Genomic DNA, 23,243 nt, shown 5'->3' on the forward strand with positions numbered 1-23,243 from the left:
CCACTAATAGTCATTTGTCGCTCCAAAGAAAACGAGACTATTGGCAAAGAAGATGAACGATTTGAAAAAGAATTCCACAGTTAGAGGTCAGCCAAAAAGAAAGAAGAAGGAGAGGCAGAGGAACACGAAGAGACGTTGCCAAGCGACTGGAACCGAACTGGAATTCTACGTAACGACTCGTCGATAGAGGAGCAACAGACCGGAAATCCTTTGGATTCGATAGCTCTCGCGCGCCCCGCATCGACAAAGGAATCGGGGCTAGAAATTTGCGATCGACGTCGCGATACAATGCTCCCGTAGAAGTCCTTTTCCAATGGAGCGACCGGAGCCCTCTGTATTGTTGCGAAATTGCCGGCCCGCCCGGCAGAGATTCACTCGGTTGCCTTTCAACGATTTCGAGAATGAGAACAAGAGGCCGCCGTTTAATAGAGCCACGGGCGCCGCCTCTAAATGAGATTTCGCGCGATTTTAGCTGGAAGAGGAACGCGGATGATCTTCTTTCTTTCCGCCTTGAAACCTTGTTGCTTCGCACCAAGTACCATATGGGAAGAAATTTATTTGTTACACACGACGATTCTTTATTTCTTTTTAGCGAAGAATCTGGCTATTGTATGGGGTGGATTTTTGTTCAACTGAAGAACAATTAGATAAACTTATTTTACAATTAGATACTTTGAAATTTATAAATTAGAACGAAAAGCGTGAAAGATATTTTTAAATTGTTAGCAAACTGTATTATTTTGCAATATATGGTTGCACGTATGCTTATTTTCCAATGAAGCGTTCTACACCTACCAGCCTCTCAATTTCATCCTCATAATATCAAATTTTTCTAGTTACATGAAATTATGACTAAATAATTTAATATACTTTTACATTTAATACACTTGGTTAAAGTGCCCATTACAGAGTAGAACTACAGCTACGTATTGTTAAAACTCATTTTATGAGAATGACAAATCATCTCGTCGAACATAGGCATAAGTATTAATTGTTACGACCACGCAGTAGGTTATTATTCTTACTAGAAATTGGAACGTTATATTTGCATTTGAAGGATAATTTGAGAGATCCTAATTTTCCCAAAGCAACCTCTATTTTCTTAAAAGCTCCATCCGCATGTATGAATCCATAGACTATCCAATGCATACAAATTTTCCCAACCACCGCCATCCGATAAAATATTTCGAGACCGGTGAAATCGACCGTAGACCCTCGGATAATCTTCCTCTCTGGAATACCGCATGCACTTCGCTCGGTCAAAACCACGCTTAAGACCATAGTCTTCCAGTTAATAAGCACGGCACTCGATACCGGTTACGACCAAAGAAAGAAACAAACAGGCATATATGTATACATCTGGCACGGCGAGTAATCGTCCTTCGACTTTCTCCGTTTGCGATTTCAATAGCGGTGTAAAGAGGCATACATAAGAAGGGAGTACCAGCCGCCTTTTCAGCGGTAGCATAATGGCACAGGAAACGATCAGCGAGATGAGAGTTAGCCGAGCTTTTGCACAATCCTGACGTCTGTGTGTATCTTCTGAGCAAACACTACGTTTCGCGTCTTTCCTTTCTCCAGCCACGTGTTTCTATCCTTTTTCATCTTGTTCTACGTTATATAGACGCGTCTTCTTTGTCGTCGTGTTCCTCGAGGCATCTTTGTCTACTCTGTCTCATCGAAAGCCTCGATCGCTTTCCCGCTATTTTCATCCAGAGCCTTTGCTCTTTCCCACAATGATCATTTTCTCTCGTCCGTTGAATCGCAAACTTTCGTCGATTTTCATTTTCATTTTCCATACACGGACAACGAATCGCAAATAACCCGTTGGCGTATCTATTCTTGACACAATATCCGCGACTTCTAAGCATCCAATGTGGGCGCCTCTATCAATGATGTGACGTCACAGTCGCTGGGCCCACGTGGAACTCACCGGGCATTATGTTGACTGAATTAGCGAGTCGCCCGCTCGACGTGTTCACTCGCTCGAGGGTGGCGAGATTGAAAACTGCTGGATGATTCAATTGGACATTGTTGGTCGAGGAATATAGGCAACCGGTATACTATATCGTATAGTACCAAGTATGTACGTTCGTAAGTATTTGAACACTTCCAAATAATTGTTGAGAAAAGTTTTTTCGTTGTATCTTTGAAATACTTATAAAAGATAGTATCCATAGAATTTGGTAAAATTGGTAAGCGATGAAATTGTTATAGTAACCAATTGAATCTATTTTGTATAAAACGTTTATAGTTGAATTATTGTTTCTTATTTCTCGTGCGAGTTTAATGGTACGCACGTCATAGAGAAAGATTCGAGCGTGATTTTGATTGCGACTTAATAAATCAATCATATGTCGATATTGACGTATCTCAAAATAGTAATTTTTAATATACTAATCGGAAACTCGATTCGTCGATGACTAAGTGTAAGCTATAAGGTAGTGTTTGTAATAACATCGAGATACACGCGTAGAATTTGATGAGTAATATTCTTACTTTGTTGTTGGAATCTACTGGCAGCGTCAAGATTGAATCGTAATTGACTGAATCATAAATCATACATAGTTAACGAAAAGTTTCAGATAACCTAAATATAAAATGAGCTAATAATATATGAGATTTTGGTTTAACGTTTTTATTATCGAAGGATAGTAACTCATCGATTCGCTACTTTTGCAAATTGTTAATTTAGTCTAGTAATTTAAAATAAAGTCGTAAGTTTTCATTGACATTATATAACCTTGACGACAATATCTAATAATCTTACTAGATAATAAAATTGGATCTTATTCAACTATCGTACGAAACTAATTATAAATAACCAATTATCACCAGAACCAAAAATTCATTTACAATTCACTCGTTAAAAGTCCAATTCCCTTCAAGCTTCCCATCGATTCTGTCCACACACATGTCACATAATCACGAAGAATATAAGGAAGAAAATGACCGATTCATTCTTGAAGTTGGTGTGGCCGAAGGACGTCGGATGATCGATGCGACGTTTAAGCGGCCGTGTCACGCGTCAAACGGCATCATTCAATTTAGCCGGGTCGCTATTGAGTTCCAAACCGCGGCGTCGCGTAAGTAGATTAGTCGAGCGGCTTTAATCACCTCCGGGAGGGGACTTTCTCACGCTTTAATAAAGTTCGTCGTTACGGTTCGCCGTGGCTGGAAGCCTAATGGCTAAAACCGTTTGATCGACGTAACTGGAGTAGCCAGAGACCAAACGCAGCACCGTTTCTCGTCCCGCCTAGAGCACAAATAATCCGTAGGCGTTAAATTTCCCAGGTAATGTCGCTGGCATAATTAGCACCAGCGTATTAAACGACTTTGGCTCGGCTCAGAGATCGACCAGACAGAGGTGAAAATCGCTCTCGGTCGAAATCTAGTGAGAAATAGAGACGAAAACGCTTTACCCTCCTTTCTCCGTGGCGCGTGATAAATTTCGATAATTATAGCTTCGATAATAACCCGTGTAATGATAAACGATAGTCGTCTAAACGGTGTTCGCCGCACGAACGACGGATAAAAACCGCGGGAGAACGAAAATGAAGGAGTCAAGCCCGTGAAGGCACGCCTCGAATCCCCGCAGGGGATCATCGTCGTGAATCAGAATCCAACAGGTGTATTCTTTGCGTCCTCCAACGATTCCTCTATGGCCTCTCTGCATACTTTTCGGGCCCAGACTCGTTTCCTGACCCTCCATCGAATCTCTCGTTCATCTTTGTTGATATCACATTCCATCCGGCTGTATCGTTTCGTCAGGGAACGTGGCCTCGTTTCGAGAATTACCTGCGAACAGAGTTTCGTCTAGAATTAAAACAGCGGCAGAACAGTTTATACCACGCCAATCGTTTCCAATCGTATTTCTAAGTGAGTCTGGTAATATAAATTTTCTATCGCGGTTATGCTTTCGGATACGGTCTGACGTGGTTCTTGGTGTATTTTGATGTCCCTGGAGATAGTGTTTCAATTTAACATTCTACAATCATAACGCTCTCGGCAATGCTATCTGTACTTGTCTCTTGATTTTGTTAATATGGTTTGTAGCTTTTGCTTACATACTTTACTTTGTGTTAACTGTTAAGCTGATTAATCTGAAACCAAATGTGTATGGTTCTTGAGAAGCGACGTTTCAAATGGGAACAACATCTCACAATCTAAACCATTGTTTATCGGCCACGTCGATATTCATTTTACAAATGTAAACGAAATCACCCTTCGTAGGTAGACGGTGGATCTACCAATAAAGATATTCGTGGCGTGTCATTTATATTTTCGTTGGGGACTGCGGCCGATTCTAAGCGCATATAAATCACGCAGCGGCGCAGATACGGAAGCAGGATCGATTTGTCAAGAAGTGTACGCGAACCGGTCGTTAATCGACCGAACGGCTCCAAAATCGTTCCGCCGGCTCTCGGTCGCCCGCGGGGATCGCAATCAGGCTGCCTGTTGGTCGTCGGCCAACACGAGAGATTTACGTTCAACACGAATGAAAAACTTCCATCGAGCCTTTTTTCAAATTCCACGACGCACCTCGCGGATGTCCCGCTAATGAACTATAATTCGAGAACTATAAAACGTCCCACAATTAGCGTACAAATTTTGTCGAGCGACCATCCAGTCTCTAGGTTTTGCTATCATTCCTTTTCCATGAATTAACGACACACCATTTACCGGGGACATCGATTAAACGCTCAACGAAGTAATATAACCATCGATTTGTCTACGCTTCCGCACGATCCTGTTCCCAGGACGTGAACTTATATACTTACTTACGCACGTACGTAGAAATAAAGTCCCCGAGGCTTCTATATCGTTCGATGTCTCAGGGATTCTGCGCGTTTCCGCGTTCCCACACGTGTGAATTCAATCTATATTGCTCCCCGTGACTCGTTAATTCCACAAGGAATCTTCATAATTCGCCACAAGTGCAGAACGGATCAACATTATTAATTATTTCTCTGAGAGAAAGGCGAAAGTCATCGATTAATCCCGGGCCAACGAAACTGCCCTCGTTGACGCGGCAGGGGAGCCAGCCGAGTATTCACGTTTACAACGTAGATTTACGCTCACCGGGGAACTTATTGGTCAGGTGTACGCGCCCAGAGACGGACACACAGCCAACGAAACACACAGGTGTACCGCATCGCGAGTATGCAAATGAAGGAAAAGAGGGGAGGAAGAAACTGTCGCCCCGGTTTGGGCAATGCCTCGCGAGCTTGTCCTCTACCCCCTTCTACGACTCCTTCGTCTTCTTCTTCTTCTCGTCTCCGCTTGCTCAGCCTTTAGACTGGCTTTGGGCCGCCTTTAGGTCGTGTGTGAACCCGCTGCGCGGACCGCATACCAATCTCCTCGATCGTCTCCTCCTTTTCTTTTATCCGCACCAGCAGAATCGTTCCTTTTCGTCCTCTTCGTCTTCTTCCATCGCTAGTTAGCCCGTGTACGAGTCGCTGCCGTCGTGTCTCCCGAACCACGTTTTCTGTTCACTGTACAGGCCTCGATTCTTCGCCGCGACCTCGCGTGCACGTACACCGATATCAGCTTGTGATTGTGTGTAAAGTTAGGGGAGGAGAATGTGTGTACGTATTGTACGTCGGCGAATTTTAGAGGTAATTTTTGAATGAAGAATGCGCTATCGTTCCTGCTTGAAATATGGCCATTATTCCCGAGTGTGTTCAGAGGAGATTGTAATACGAATGTTTAGTGGGACCATTTTATGGCCGCAAGAATTATGGCGATAGGATATTAAGAATTTTTTCGCTGGCTTCTGTGAATTATGAAACGTTCCGATATTTTGTGCTGCATCGTGTTACAGAGTTTAATAATCTGCGTAAAAGTGGAACATTGTGATACTTATATAAATATACGATAGAATAACAAGATGAGCTATTGTATATCTGCATTGTACGTGAAATCAACCATTCTATTTTATAAAGCCTGCAATTTTTACAGACTTTATCTTTCAGATAGTACGAAATTAATCCCTCGATGTAGAATTTACGATGGAATTAAAAGAAATTTCATTCGAATCTCACTGATCGAATATACACCGATCAAAATAAAATCCTCCAAGTTTTACTTTATATTTTTTACTTTCAGAATCCATCAATCGTTCTTTCTTCCAATACAACTCCAAAATTCGCACCATCTATATATGTTTTTAATAATACGAAGTTTACCCCTCGACGTAGGACTAATGATTAAGCGAAAAGCTTCATTCGAATCTTCATATACGCACTGATCAAAAGAAAATCAATTTACATCATCTTGAAATCAACGAAATTACTCTCCAATCCGTTGACATCAAACGAATCTACAGCACGCTATTGTACACTTTGGTCTGGGAAACAGACGACGTTCAAGAGACATCATTCTACTTTAAGATATCCAACAGTCTCACTCGAGACACCTGTGCATCTAGAATTCTATTCTTCCAATATCTCTCGTACGAAATACTTCCATTCGTTTCCAAGCTCATCTTATAGCCATCCATATACACAGAGAAGAACGAACTCGTGTACATGTAAATGGGCGCGAGAGTCGGGCTCGCTCGTCGAGCAGGCATTTAACGCGGAGAATGCCAGGTTCCCCGTGATATGCAGGTAGAGGTACCAGCATACAGCACAACCATCAGTATCACGAGGTACTGACTCCTCGCGGAGCTCCTCCTTTGAGCGTCTTGAAGCGAGGAAAGAGGCTGGTCGCGACATCGTACGAAGGCTTCTTGGCCTTGTGCCCCTGCGAACAGTGGCTACCACCGGCTGCAAGAGGATTCTTTACGTCCTCTGTCGCTCGAGGATCCCCCCACAACTCTTTCTTCCTTCCCTTTCTGGCCGCGTGTCCGCTTCCTCCTCACGGACGTTCGTTTTTTTTCTCTCCTTGCGCGCTGCCGGTCCTCTCGCTCTACGGTTCTCGTCGGGGACAACGCGAGATTTATTAGCCAGCCGGCTAATTGGGAACCGAGGACGCAGGAAAGGATTCCAGAACGAAACTTCCCCTTCAGCGCTCGCTGGAATTTTCAAGGGGACGTAGAACAACCCTCTTCTACGTTGGCCCACCGTCAGATGAATCGTTCCTTCCGAAGTATAAAAGGAGAGGGAATAAGTCTGCGAATTTATCGCATCGCGACGCCTGACCTCGAGACCCCCGATTGTTGCGGCGAGATTTAGGGTCAAGGGTAAACCACGGCCAGGCGGTGCTCGAAAGCGATCAAAAGTCGGAATTCCACAAGGATTCAGGGATTTCGTCCGCGCCTCGCGTTCCTGGGAAATCGCTTTCGAAAGTAATTGAACGGAGGAGCTGTTGGAATGCAGCTTTTGGGAGGAACGGAGCGCTGGAATTCCATTGCAAACCGTCTTATAGCGAGAGAATCGAATTTATCGCGACGCGCCGCTGAAAGGTGGGTCTACTTAAAGGTGATGTTCAGAATAGGTAAGGCGGGGTTATTCGAATAAGAAGGATGCTTCAGCTGAGCTAAGTAATTTGCCTTGTAATTCGCCAAATTCCACGGATCCATGTGACTCAAAATGGATGTTACATCGAAATCGATAGGTATTATTAAAATGTAGATAGTTTCGACTTTAGAATTCGAGTTTTAGATTTTTTATATTAAAATATAGATAGATGTTAAAATTTAGATAGTTTATATTAGTAAATATTTGGCTATGTTATCTAATATAATTTTACTCGATCTTTTGTGTATTCCATTCTCTTTGCGAATAAAGTATAATAAAGGAAAAACATATCTGATGAGATACGAACATAAAGAAGCGAGGAGAACGGCAGATTTTCATAAAGCAACCTTTGGAGAATGGTTTGCGATTGGCATTGTGTTACCGTTAAGTAAGGAGTTACGAATGCGCCGAGATGATACAGTACAATGAATAATAATATATCGCAACGATTTTACGTAAGGAACTTTCACGAAATAAATTGGCGTAATCGTCGTGTGGATCTGAGCCGAAATTTGAACACGGAGACTCGTTCGAATGTGTACACCCTTCGAAACACATTTTTGGAGGAGAAAGGTAAAAGAAAGAAAACGATTTAATATTGGGTAGGCTGTAGATATGACTACTTTGTATATAATTAATGTTACTAATATTTTCTATACGTTCAAGTAGCTAACAAAAACAGGTATTTGATCCTAAAATAAAATACAAACATGCAAAAATAAAATTTGATCGGCGAATTAGTTCGCAATGTATTGGATTCGAAAATTGCTCTTCTATAACAGAAGAAAAGACGTGATTTATCACATTCGCTTCTTCCAAAACCAATACGATTTTCCTTCCATTCCAAATGCGCGGTTCACATACAGAACACTACATTCGCAAAATCTCATAACAAAACCCGCAATTTGTCGCTATATGCTCAACTGCACGTTTGAAATATATTTTAATTTCAAATTTTCCATACCGAGTGTTTATGGAAAGACATAAAGCCGGGACGAGGGTCGTCGAAAGAAAGAAAGTAGGAAGCCTCGCGGAATAAATCGACAAAAGACATAAACCATTCACGGCTTCCCGGATCGGTGGCGGGCGTGCTGGAGGTTCGTTTCTGCTTAGTACGCGTCCTCACGTACCGCTCGTTCGATCTTTTCCGCGAAACCAAAGACACGTCGCCTGACATAGAGAAGGAGAAGGCGTTCTATTCGGCGTACGTAAGTACGTACGTGTAGTTACCGAGCCACACGATCGACGTATACGCGTCTACCATCGACGAGCGCCACGATGCGATGGAACGACAGTCAACGCCAGATAGAGGCTCCTCAACCGTTTCTACGTGCCCGCTACGGCTTTTACCCATCCTTTTCGGCTCCCGGCAAATACACCTGATTTCCACGTTGCGATGCTCTGATCCATTACCAAGATGGTAAAAATGCTGACTCACCGTGACTACAAAATGTAGATAAATTGATTCTGAAATCTGTAGACAAACTACAAGACGTTGTTCTCAGTCTCTATCATAAAATTAGCTGAAGTCTTGATATTTCTATAGCCTGGCTTATCACACCTAACGCTGTTTGGTACGCTTTACACCGTTATACTTAACACTGCAAACACTTACGTCTAATACTGTTTGAGGCTTCCGGACCGTAAACCGCATCCAACAGAAAGCTATTTCCGATGTTTCGCTAACATTGTAGATAACTTCACGAGATCTTGAAATTTCTAACTAAATAGCAATCCAATTAAGATTTGGTATGAACGAACTATGCGACATAATTACAATATCGCATCGATGACGATGTACCAACATATATGCCGGCGATTACAAAAGTGATCTAAGTCGTTTATTTTTCATTTTGAGATACTTAAAGTTTTGGTTTTGAAGCATACACTGAAATACATTTAACGACGCGACAATCAACTCAATCCCGCGGTTTAGCTTCTAATAATTTTGGAAGATCGTTTCAGATTATTGTAGTATAAATAGACGCAAGATGAAATAAGTGATAAACTCCTTTTCTTTTTAGATTCTCGACTCGGACCGCTTTCATAATCACCGGTACATATGTCTGATTTATATTTTTAATAACACAATGCACACCATCGTGCTATCCCGTTATTGCATACTTGTCTGCATTGTATCATTAGATATATAGATTTGTCGAATGACACGATATTGCTGGTGCAAAATCACATTACCATAACGCGTCTGAAATCAAGTTTAAGAAACACGCGTGCGGAGAACCCTCGTGACGATTAATGTCGCGAAGCCATAAGAAATTAATTAATTGATACTGGAACCGCATCTTACGGAATAATATCCGACTTAATGAATTTCCTACACCCACGAAACCGGACGACCCACGTCCATGGATGGATCGATCGATGATCGAGACCGCCGGTGGTCGGATCGTGACTTTTACCCGCGATCCATCCGATAATTTATTACACGCCTGTGCGAGGACGCGGCCACGCTCTTTAAACGCGTCCGAACAAAACGAAGCCCGTTGTTTTGCTCGGTGAAAGGCGAAAGGGGAAATTCGCTCGTAACGCGGTTTTCTGCGAGACACCCACGCAAATTCCTAGACGTTTCGTTTGTATATACCTCGTTCGTCGTATTGTGACAGAGTTGTGAGTGGATACTTTCCTCGATGATGGAACAAGGAAATGCAAATTTTAGAACTTAGATGCGACGTATGCTGTGACGAACATAGGCATAATGGATAGGAATACATAAATAGGAATACAGTGGCTCGCGAAAGTGTTTGAATACTTAATGTAGAAACCTTTTATGAATATTATCTTTAATTTATTTATGAAAACATTTGGAAAGTTCATGGAAACTCTAATGAGACCAAACTATCGCGATTACGTGTATTGATAAAATCTGAAACGAATGTAAAAATGCATATACTAGAAATTACAAGATATTTATTGTAAGCATACAATTTGCAAGAATCGTGAATTTTCCAAAAACTTCGTATAATACAAATAATATGTTCGTAAAAATTCGAGGAGAAAAATTGGAAAGGTTAAATAACCTGAAAAATAGTAAGAAAGACACATTTCCTCTATTGAGTGCCCCTAATCCATTTCTCCCGACCTTTCGCGGAAGTGCAAAATTCTCGGGGCCGACCTGGACAGTACAAAGAGCACCGTTGTAGCCAATCCTCGTCGAGCCGGGTGTCTCGTGCTAAATGTAAAGTCGGCTCACTCGTCGCTGCCACTACCTAGAGCAGATGAGCGCTAATTGGTGTTAATTGGTGGCTCGCTTGGGGCCCGTCGTTCCCACGCCCGCGACTTTCATGCTCGCCTTTTTTTCTCTCGCACCTCGTACATATATTCTAATTCGTTCGTCCGTCGCGTTCACTTCCACACGTCGCAGCATCCAGCCGGTTCTTTGTGCCTTTGCAGCTCGCGAACCGTCCGACGTTCCTTCATTGTCCAGCCGTCTTAATCGATATGAGTCAGCGCATGGATTACGATCAGATAAAATTTCTATTATTCTGACATTTTCGTGGCGTACGGATCGAAACGTTTCTCTTCTTTCTTTCTCTCTCTCTCTCTCTCTCTCTCTCTCTCTCTCTCTCTCTCTCTCTCTCTCTCTCTCTCTCTCTCTCTCTCTCTCTCTCTCTTCCTTTCTTCAACGGGACAGCTGATGGAAGAGGGAACGAATGGAACGATGAATTTCGAAACCTTAAAAGAGAACGATCCGATCGATGGTAAATAGAAAATGACAGCTGAACAGATTCGAGTTATTCTTCGAGCGAGATGGCTGCTCAAGGCCGTTTTTCGGATTATATCACACAGCATCGTTTAGCTACTCCATCATTCTACCCTTCTGTCTTTTTGCTTTTAGCGCTCCTTCCGTTATACCCTTCCTGTCAAAGAAGCTTTTAGAGTAATCGTAAGCAGCTATTAGCTAATTTTAGAATAACAGTTACTGTTTTCTGGCAGTCGGGTTCTCTTATGTAGCCGAGTTATTTGAATTCAAACAACTTGACGTGGAGTGATTTGATTTAATGAGAAGGATAAATGGAAATTTTAAATCAAGAAACAACAGGTTCACACTTGCAAAATAATTTCAAGCTGCTGGGACTCGGTAAATTGGCTAATTTGAACCAAACTCAAAGAATAACTCGCACTTTGAATTGTATCAAATATTGTTTGAGAAAACATGGTAGTTTCGCATTATACAGACAATATCGTACTTTTACTCGCAATATTTTTTTAGTTTAATATATTCTTTATAAATACTATATACTTTTTACCGCTTATCGCCGTTAGTCGAAACGAATACAAGGAATTAGCCTGTCTAGCTTCACTTCAACCATAAAAAGAAATAATCTTCACTTTACCCATAAAACGATATGTATTATTACACAGCAACCAACATTTATTAATTTCAATGTCTTTAAGAAATTCAAAAAAATCGGCTAATAGCTTTTAAAGACACACTTTCACACAATCCTAACTGTATCGAAAGGAAGAAAAAAGAAACCAACAATCGGAATTCGTTTCAAAGGTCTGTCTCTCGTGGGTGACTGAAAATCACTGGGAATCACCGTCGAACAGGTTCCACGATCGTTCGCTGCCAAATCGGTCGAAGCTGAGCAAAAACGTGGAGTTTCCAACGGTGGAAGTGTTGCGCCGCTTTAGGAAGCGATTTGTCCGCAAGAAAGGCGCGCGACATTAGCCGCGTTATCTAAGTATTTGGGTTGCCAGCGGGGGAGAATGTTTTCGCTAATTTGTCGATCGACAGTTCAGTCACGATCGAACGGTTAGCCGGTCATATTGAATAGGTCCTGGACAGAAAAGGAAATCGATCAACGAGGGGAAACAACACGGTTCCCACATGTATCGTGACACGGAACGCTTCTTTCCAGCGCGGAACCCCGCGTGGCGTACCACTGGCTCGCTAATCGAAAAGTAGGCTCCAGAAGAGAAATAAGAGAAAGAAAAAGAGTGGATCGTTGAAAAGCACGGAAGATATCTATTATTCGGCGTCGTTTGTTATCCTTGGGTCTCAATGCGGCGGAACGGCAACTCGCAGCTTATTTTTCACTTTCCACCGGTTCCATCGACTCAGCCACCCCCGTGGTCTGAGTGATCACGCGAAACACCTGCGGTTCTAATTAAAAAGTCGAACGAAGAGCTACAGTGCTTGGACTCGTCCCTTCTCTCATTGTCTACCAACGAGGATCCAACCGAGTTCATTAAACCGCGCGCACACACGAGCGAGCACACGCGAGATCGTCGATGCGCTGATCCTTTTTTATTTATTTCTTTTTTTCTCCTCCACGAGACCGGTTCCATCGGGAACACTTCCAGCTTTCTATCGTATAACCCAGACCCCTGGACACCCCTTTGGGATCCGTTGCTGGTCGCGTTTGCTGCTGCTGCTGCTGCTGCTGCTGCTGCTGCTGCCGTTTCTGTCTCCGTTTCAGCAGCCTCCGGACGAACAGATAGCTGCTGTCTTCCGCGACAGCGCGATTGGAATTTATTTATTGCATTAGCCGACCGTCACTCACGGGCCTTGATTGGTGGTACCAATCAGGTACGGCCGTTGGAGGAGAGGCAACGTTGGTCAAAGAATCGGTAGACCAACGAACGCACGCAAACTCTCTCTGTGGCTGTAATTATTCTGATTTGTGGCGACACATTGAACACAGGTGTCACGGGTGAAAAATACGCCGGTGCTCTGATTACAACGACGATCGGTAATTATCAGAGACACTGTGGCCACCTTTTGATGGAACATTTGTTTTAATGCCTGCTGGTTGTGTTGCATCCCCGGTGGTCGGACGTCGCGTCCTCCTCCTCGGGTAGCTCGGCTACTTTTTTACTAGATTATCGATGAGCTCTCAAGGTGTCTCGGTATGGTGGAGGGATGATTGAATGTTGCGTTTAATCTTTCGTAGACGTTCAACATTCGAGTTCGGTTCGACGCCAATCAAAAGATATTGATGGAACGTACGAATGTATGTATATATGTGTAGATTGATCGGACGCGTATGAATCGTAAACTGGGTGATTTAGGAATGATTTATCCGTGATCGATGATCGTATGCCCGAAGATACGATGAAAATAGCAGAATTAAATTTATAAAGTATCTGGAGGTGGGAAACGGAAGTAAAAAATTGATAATCCTATTGTGGCGTAATACGGGAGGTTACCGAGGGTCAGGAAGCCCTGTGTTAAATTTGCAAAAGTGCATCTCGGAAGGTTCCACTTAGAGGCCACACTGGCTAAGGAATTATTCAAGCTGGCCAAGGGTTAATTGCTGGCTTCATCAAACCACCTCTCTTCCTCTTTCGAAGCAGCCCTAGACAAGCGTGACGTCATCTTTCCGTATTCGATTCGCGTTTGCCGGAACACAACTATTCAGCATATACTGGTTACGAAATACGTATAAAGTAACATAACGTAAAATGCAGTGTAAAATATGAATAATATAAGGTACAAGGCTATAACGTAAAAGAAAGTAAAAACCAGATATAAAATAAACTAAAAGCTATGAAAGGAAAATTAATTTTAATTTACAATTAATTTTTTTGAGAATTATTTATTCGTATAATAAAATAGTAAAGTATAGTAGAACAAAGTAAAGCGAGAAATATAAATAAAGGATTATTTTTATCTTATAATTGCTAATTTCCAAGAGCTCTGGGAAATTTCCCAGAATTCCTAAAATCCTTAGTTAGAAGATTCCCAGCCTCGTTATCGAATTTTTTTCTTGGCTCGCAGAGGCAATTCACGCTGATCCTGCAAGCGAGAGACGAGGCGAGCACAGGCGTGATCGAGGAAGCGAGTTTCAGCGGCATTGTCCTGCCAGGACCCACGTGGCACACTCTCAATCATGAAGGAAGAAACGCTCATCTAGCTTATCGCGTTCGGGTCCAGTGCGCGGACCATTATTACAACGCGACCTGCACGAAGTTCTGCAGGCCGAGGAACGACATATTCGGCCATTACACCTGCGACGAGAATGGCGATAAGGCATGCATACAGGGTTGGAAAGGCGCCGATTGTGAAATAGGTGAGTCAATTCTCACATTTCATTTCAACATATTAACATTGCGAGTCTGATTGCATTAAAAAAAAGCTTATCGTTGCTTCTAAAAGAAAGTATCTCAAACTTAACGTTGAGACATTTGTCATGTCCATTGAACATTACAATATTCCTCCTATTCCAAATTTCGAAAGATCAAAATACCGAAATTTGAGAAAAGGAAGCTAATATCATATCACTTTGCGTTTGCAGCTAGGAATATTATTCGTAGCATTTTAAACTCGCATAAATTTAATTCTAAAGGCTTTATCAATATCTACTATATATCAGCCCTTTGTTATCACCTGGAACTAGTATATCCGCTTTGTATTTAGGACGAAGAATTCACACTTTAGATTCTTAGAAATTTAATTCTGAATACTCTGCTAATATTAGCTTCTTCTTCCTGATTTCAAATGCTCGTAACGCAAAATTTAAAAAAGTGGGACCGACGTTAATTCACTTCGACATTAGCGTTCGTAGCTGTTTTAGAGTAGACATTTCAAGATGCACGTACATAAATATCCATATACGATTATTTTATGCAGAGAGCGAATGTCCAGAAGATTTTCGCTTTCCCCTTCGCGGTTTGACACGGCTTGACAAGCACGCTGGGAAACATACATACGATCGGTTTCATGGATTGCTGGATAGGCATTTATAGCCAGAGAGAAACGTAATTGTTTTTCGGTTCCGAATACACTGTACACAGAAACGGTCAGTTTCTCGGTTATATTTATTGCAAAGAGGCGGCGAAGCTACGTGTCTAATTAATCAAATGTACCTCGAGGAAGCACGGAAAAGTTACTTAGCTTCGAGTCGCATCGGTATCTCCGATTAAACGGTTGTATTCGACTTAAAGAATCGTTCTTACGTATATACCATCTTACCCGTTAGGAATAATTATTATCGTGAATTAGGATCTAAAGTCGCCACTATTTTATCCCATCGTCTTTGCTAATCGAACGCACGTTTTCATCGTGAAAAGCCAAGGAAAAGAAGAATTTATGTATATTTCTCCGCTCAGAATTCGAATTTATCGATTTATGGTGATTCGCTTTAACTGTATTTGCTTTAGAGAAGTTTTGATTCGTCGACCAAGTTGATCGACCTTAACCGTTTCACGGTTAACCTAAGAGAGACTCAAGCAAATATAATATATCGGAAATTTCATATCTTAAATATTGCCATTAAATTGGATTTTCATGTAAAATCATATCTTTATGAACGCACATAAACAATTTTAAAATACATATAAAAATTATAAATTTCATAACGAATATTTTATTTTGGACGGTCCGCATATTTTTCAATATTACACGTCCTCTGTATATTTCCATAATTATAATATTCATGTCTCCTAAAAAATTCCACCTATGTATCTAATTTCTGCTACTAAAAATGGAAGAAATTTTGACGAAATAATAAGAAATAATTAATTCTTAAATCGCTCATTTTAAATTCTTCCTAATTTTATTATACCATCAGAGGGAGAGAATTAAAAATTACTTGTAAAATATTCGATTAAAATTTCCTTTACAATTTCGAACAAATGGAAAATAATTTAATTGATTCTCGAATCATTAGGTGCCTAATATAAACGCGGTTTTTTTTGGTTGTAGCGGCAGCCGTCCGTGAGAAAAGCGAGCGGAGCAGAGCGCGAGTCGCGCGACTACTCGAGACGCGAGGTTTCACGCTTCGAGGATCGATTAATTATTCCCTCAGCCAGACGCGGCGAACAAAAAAAGGCTGGTGGAATCGTTTAACCGCCAATATCCTGGCAAAGACCTTACGCTTCGTTGCATACGTAACGAGATCTTAGCGACGACAAAAGCGTGTTACTCCGTCGTTTCATGCCAGCTTTTTGCTATGGCTCTGATTTTTATAAAATAGTAATCTACTTTTTTGTTTCTCCTCCATCCCCTCGATCGTGTGTCGTTCCGTTCGACTACGATCAACACGTTCTCCTCCTTTGTCTGGTTTTAATGCTTCCGGTAATTGAAAATCGTTCGTAATTTAATGACTGAGGTTACGAAGGTACATTGTTTTAACGGTGATAGAAAAGGCCGTTTAATTACAGCGAGCTCCGATCTGTTTTCGATCGTTTTCAGAATAATTTATTTTTCTTTGTTTAGCGTTCATTTATCGAAGTGGCGTACTTATACGTCTATTACAAGTAATGAATAGTCATTTGTAAATTATTTATTAATAGGATTTTTGCTAAGGTGGAGTTGCTAGTAGAATTTAAATGTTCATATTAGCCACTAATCAAGAGAATCGATATTACATTATAATAAAAAGCTCTCCACCAGATATTTCATTGTTGTTGTAACTTCCGAAATATTGCAAAAAATATACCAAAGATATGTTACGTAAATCATTCAGAAGTAAGACCTATCTTGTAACTATAATTCCACCAGGGATAATCGTTTGATTTCCAGAGTTAACATTATTCTAATCGAGTATTCTAGCAGAAAAAAGAAAAAAGTTTCGAACAGTAGATTTGACGCAGATATGAATCAATATTACCTCTCTAATTTCCCACTTTCGACGATAGAGAAATTGTCTCCTTTTCGAACTTGGAGAAAAAGGAAAGATTCAAAATTGATAAGAGATTGAATAAAAGTTTGGAAAATGTGGAGAGATCTTCGCTAGAGTTCAATGGCTAAAAAGATAAGCATCGAACTGTTAGATGCGAGGAGCTCGTTCCACGTGTAGCTTTTATCGAGACGGAAAGCGCGAGTCTCGCGAGTGTCTGATAGGCAAAGATGCAAACACGCGGCACAGCTAAACACACGAATTATCTCGAAGCGTGCCTTAATGGGCGGACGTTAGACGCATGTCGTACGATCGTATAAAGGTAGAGAGCAGCATCACGCCAGATCCCCTAGCACAATGCTGCCTGGGCTAATACGCCAGCTCTTTCTTCGCTGCTTAATCGTTACTTCCGCCTCCCCGTGTGTGCTGTTTATCCAACGCGTGGTACATTTTATCCCCCCCCCCCCCTCGAGAACATCGTTTTCGAAAGGCACCAGCTATGTAAACGCTTAAATCATCCTCGAATCTCGTAGCATTGTTCGAGAAAGTATGGTCCCCTAATGGTCGCTGAAAGGGATTCATATTTCGTATCATAGGAAAACGAAATGATAAAAATTGAACTTTGTGTGTCACTTGATACTTAGAAAAGTGTGTTTCATATTCGTAAAGTTAAAAACGTTCAGACTGTTTAATCTTTATTCGTTCTCTGTAAGAATACATGATTTATGATTAGAAATTAATTTCTTGTGTGTCGCTTAATAATTGGAAATACGTGTTTCATATTCGTAAAGTTAAAAATGTAGATACTATTTAATCCTTTGTAAGAATATATGATTTATAATTAGATATTATATTTTTTAATTTATATTTTATTTCATTTTACTTTGCTCGCGTTATTTTAAGTCTTTTGTATATCTCCATATTATTTCTATATTTTGTTATTGTATAATTGTTCTAATACGAATCGATCTGTTTACGACAATATTGTGAGTTTTAAGTTCTTAGAAAAACGTGTGAAACAGCGAACAGCTGTGATCTTCATAATAGCGAAAAAAATTCCGATCATAGAGAATTAGACCGCAGAAAAATAGTATTTTTATATATTCAGAATGTAAAAAATGAGAGTAACTCTACTAGTAACTATTTATAAAGGCTTTTTTAATTTCCGATTGTCCTTCGATAAAGAATTTTAATAAGTCTATTTATTCCTTTTTGCATGAATATATCATTAACGATGTTTATCTAAGCGTCGTTCAAGAATCGTCATATATCTTCCATTTTTTATCTTTCGTTTCATATGCAAATGCCAAGTATAATCGTTCGTTAATTATGTATCCATTAAGACCGATTATCTATCCAACGTAGATAACAAAAGGCTCGCAGGATTTTTTGAAAGGCTTAAATGTGCTGGAACAGTTGAAAACGAGCCAGAGAAAGTAGGACGAAGCACTATTAGACTTTTCTGCGGTATAGTAATTAGCAACCGCTGTGATATCGTGTGAAACCGAACTGTTCGGACTTGCGGTGCTCGAGGGCAATAGGAACTGTGACAAGATGCTCGTCGAATTCAAAGAATCTCTTAAATTGCTCGTTCAACTTTAACAGAAAACAGTGGCTGCCTCGAAGACGCAGCCGGTTTCCCTTGACACTGTGAACTTTAAGATCTTCTCGTTTGCTTAACGTCTGTTTTAATGCTCCTTTTATCGATGAGATTATGGTCATTTGACTTCGTTAACTTCAAAGTGCACAATAAAAGATTCACGTGATTAAACACGACTTTCCATAGTCATGACAGAAATTTCCAAGTTAACATAAGAATTGATATAAGAACGCATATGCTGAGCTTTGCGAGGAGACAGAATTTTACGACGTATCGAAAGCGATAGAACTCGAATCTATAAAAAATTTAATTACAATAATTTATGAAGAGACACTTTGATCTTCTCGGCCTCCTTAAAACTCTACAGTGCGAGGCAAACCACTCACGTAATCATACACATTTTTTTACAGCTGTGATACAATTTTTCCAACTAGTTTAACTTACAAACGTACTTCTGTAGCTACAGGCTTCTAAAAACAGAAAACGTTCATTAAAATCGCTAAGAAAGAAGATCAAAGGATAAATATTTTAAGTACTGATCGTGAAATTCATTTAAATAATTCCACGCAATAATCCACGTAAAAATAATAATAATCTACAGCGAATTTATGAAAATGAAAAATAATTTATAAAGAAACACAAATATTTCATGAAGCAAATTGCTAAATTCGTAAACAAGTTCACGATAGATATGTAATAAAAATAACAGTAATCTATATCGAGTCTATCAAAAATAATAGCAGTCTATAAAAAGAGAAATTCCGTTATCTCTGCGGTGGAACGAACCGGGTCGCATCCCCTTGACACGGAATTATTGCGGCGACGGTTTAACGATGCAGGAGGATCATATTATCGGTATCACAATTAGACACGTTCCACTTTCGTCGAACGCAAGGGAAAAAGGAAAGGACAAACGATCCCAATTAGGGACTATCGGTGGAAATCGTGTACTCGTGAGACGACGAGCCGGTCGGTCGTTTACGAGAGATGAGAGGAAAGAGAGAGATGGAGAGGTAGAGAACTGGCTCCGGCATTTTTGTCGCGCTGTGAAAGGTCAATACGAGAATTTCACTCGTGCATCGTCTTCACACGAGCTCTATGCACCGACCGCATCATGCAACACACCGTTCCTTGTCGAGAGTACAGCGTATTTCTAGGCTCGTAGTGCGAACGTTCGTTTGCATTTGACCCCTTTTCACCACGATCGTAAAATCCTTCCATATTGCTCTTTTACGAGGATCAGAAGCGTTAGAAGGAAGCGTTGAAAGGAAGACCGCGTTTAATATAACGCAGAATCGCCGTGAAATTAAATGCTGCGTTAATCACGAACTCTTGACTTCGTTAATTGCTTTGAGACACAAAGTTTAATCAAGTCAAAGAATATCGATATTATTTATTACGTCATCTACTCCATCGTTAGGAATTGGAAAGTTTAGTTGAAACAGAGGATGTTTCGCGTAGAAAGTTTAATTTATAGGAAAATTAACCGATATGTAAATTTATAGTAAAAGTAGCTGGTGGGTGAAATGTACACATGAGAGTGCGCTTTTATGCACAGTCTTTGTGTTATTTAGCGGATGATGAATTGTACAGTATCGTGGCTAATAGCGCAAGATAAACTAAATGTTGGTCATTTTATGGAAAAATTATCGGTCGTTGGTGGCAAAGGTAAAACGGTTGAAGCGGTTGCGCGTGAAAGTCGTGAACCTTCACCTGTAATCCGATTCTTCGCGCATCTGTTCCGTTCACCAGATCGGGGGAATACGAAAATAAAGAAACCACGGTGTACGAAGATGAATTGCGCGGGTTAATTCGCCTACTGCCGGCGGATTAGCAAAAAATTCCACAGACGTGTAACTGTAGACGTTCCCGGGTAGATTTATAGAGCCTGAACAACGAGAGAACGGTACTGTACGCGAAGCGTTGTTAATGTCGAGGATCCTACATGCGAAACGGTTTACTTCGACGAAATAGCCACGGTGAAAGCTCTGTTAATTGCTTTTCGCACGACCAACTTGCCAAATTCGTCAAAATTTCACGACTTGCGTTCAATTAACACGTTTCCTGCCGCTCTTCATCCAAGAAATCCGACCATTACAGACCGTGCGCAAATTTTAAGCCTTTTACGCAATATGATACGCGTTGTTACAACAGTAAAGTACGTGTAGTTTGTTACTTTTTGTACGATATATTGTACACAAGCATCTTTTTTAGATTTTATTTAATTTAATTGTCACGAAATCGTCACAACTTGATACGACAAAAAAGAAACAAAATTCAAAAAACACCAGAAAAATCTATATCGATTGAAAATGAAAACTCGCTACAAGAAAGTTCTGTATAAATTGAGAATGATAAATATGTTTGCAGTTGTTGAAAAACTAATACCTTTGGATCGTGTCAGTTTTAAAGTTAAGGTGCGATATGTGACACTGATTCATTCTGACGCATTCTGTGACTGCTAGTGAACGTGTTTTATCACTGTTTTTTCGTCATTTATACAAATTATGCAACTTCCTTCTTATAAAAAAAAACTCATCTAAACTCATAGGACTAAATCTTTACATTACTCGTAATGATCAAATATCGTCTAAATCTCTAAATAAAAAATTTAGGGATTTACATATATGTAGAATCTCTACTAAACTATTACTATTAACTGAAGTATGAAGAATCGTCACAATCGTTAGAAAACTTCCGCTAATCAAAGTTACCTTAACTAGCCATGTATTCTTCCATAAAACTGATCCACGAAAAACATTCGATCCGAAACAAACCAGACGAAGTCGTGGCGCATTCATCATGATAGATTTACTCGATTTGCTCGATTTCACGGCCAGATTAGCGCAATTAGCACACCATACCGTATTGCAGTCGATCGAACTCCCAGGCATATCCCCAGTAATCGACTTGCCTAAACGAAGCGCGAATCGTCGGTCACGAGAGCGCGATCTTCTTTCTCTTTCAACCCTCGCGCACCTGTTGCGTCGCTGATGAAGAAAAAGAGGGCTCCACGGTGAGTTCATCTAACCACCGTAGATCGAGCACACTCGCTTCTTCCCTTGATCTCTACGCCGTAATTGACCAGGCGCGAGTTGCCCGCGAGGGAAATCTTCGCGTTCCCATCTTCCACGCAACAATTGGAAGCCGGATAGCACGGAATCGATCGGCGCTCAGTGGATGCAAGAAAACGGCCGGATGGATCATTACGTGGATCTGACGGGCCACGAACGTCACGCTGCAGTCGCATAAATATACGTAAACGTTCGTTGTCCGCGCGAGAACGAGAAAGCTCGGCCATTAATCATTAAAGATTCTGCGAGCCAGTGTGAGTCCTTCGTTTATATACGTTCTCCCGTACGTGCGAATGTATGCACACATATACCTATCTTGAACAGGTTAAAATATGCAGCTGCACGTCGTGATTGGTGTACCCTGTGGTTAAGGTTGAAAAATAGCTGTTAGCCGCATGTAAGCGTAAGATGTCCTAGATTTAAGCAGACACCGGTTGACAGAGGGTTTCGCATACGAATCGTTTAAGTAGCAGTTGCTGCGTGAAAAATAAATAAACTCTGAAATATCATCGTCAATGTATGTTATTATAGATGATAATTAATTTGAGATTTCTACTCTCACGGCTCTATCAATTCTTCGAATAAAATAATTATCTCTAGTAGTAATCTCTATTAATAGTAATGGTGATTGGAATTACTATTTATATAGGATTCCATATATTAAATGCTATTTGCCTACTCTATAGCTGTTCGTCATCCCGTTCGAAAATCGTTGGTGAAGCCGAATCAAATTCATCGAAACGACATCGAAGCGATTATCACTCAGCTATTTCTTCATAGAATATATATAGCGTAGTGGAGAGTCGGTGTAACATGCGATTCCTCCTCCGGTTCGAGGGGCCACGGTTAACGGTAAAGAGTCAGCAAGAGTCGGCTAAAAGTCGTGCGGATACGTGTGTGCACACGCGTGTGTCGCCACGGCGTGAGTTTTCGTTTCACGGTCAGAAGGATAATCCTTCTCTCTGTCACTTCTCATCCGTCTTTCTGTCCCCCCGGCTAATTGAGTTGCTCCGGCTCCAGCCACGGATCTCTGTCACGTTTCATTTTCTCCCGTCTCCGTTTCACCGTCAGCGTCCGAACGACGGAACTGTCGTTTCCACGGATACAGTGTACGTCTGTTCGACCGTAGACGAAATTGGATTTCGTCATTCTTACCACCTGTAAGAAGGAGAACTCGTACCTGTTATATCCCGCCATCCGTCCTCTTCCTCCACTCTTTCGTCTCTTTTCTCTCCTTCCATCTTTTCATCAGATGGAAGGACACGCCGATGCTTCCCAGATGAGATATATGAAACGTCGGTGATCGTATAATCCGGCGGGTGAACGCGACCGCGGAAAATAATCCGACACTTATGCCTTCGTGACCGTGGGCGGATTAATCGTTTGTGTTTTAACTTTCATTCACGGATACCTTTTGTACCGCGTTATGGAGCGCCGGTTATTGTTCGTCACGACGAGATTATTCCTTTGGAAAGTCCCGTGAATTATGGCTGCCGGTGGTTCTTCTTTTTCTACGTTA

General features: G+C 41.0%; 1 protein-coding gene across 1 annotated transcript in view; it reads left to right on the top strand.

The window, feature by feature from the left end:
• The window catches only part of Ser (protein serrate), a 54,839-nt gene that overhangs the window by 26,561 nt on the left and 5,035 nt on the right, over nt 1-23,243 (top strand). The window contains exon 3 of the mRNA XM_072012382.1: nt 14,209-14,500. Coding sequence (XP_071868483.1) covers nt 14,209-14,500 — 292 coding nt within the window. The remainder of the gene's footprint in view (nt 1-14,208; nt 14,501-23,243) is intronic.

Source organism: Bombus fervidus, chromosome 11 (assembly GCF_041682495.2).
Source record: "Bombus fervidus isolate BK054 chromosome 11, iyBomFerv1, whole genome shotgun sequence".
In the NCBI taxonomy this organism is placed as follows: Eukaryota; Metazoa; Arthropoda; class Insecta; order Hymenoptera; family Apidae; genus Bombus; species Bombus fervidus.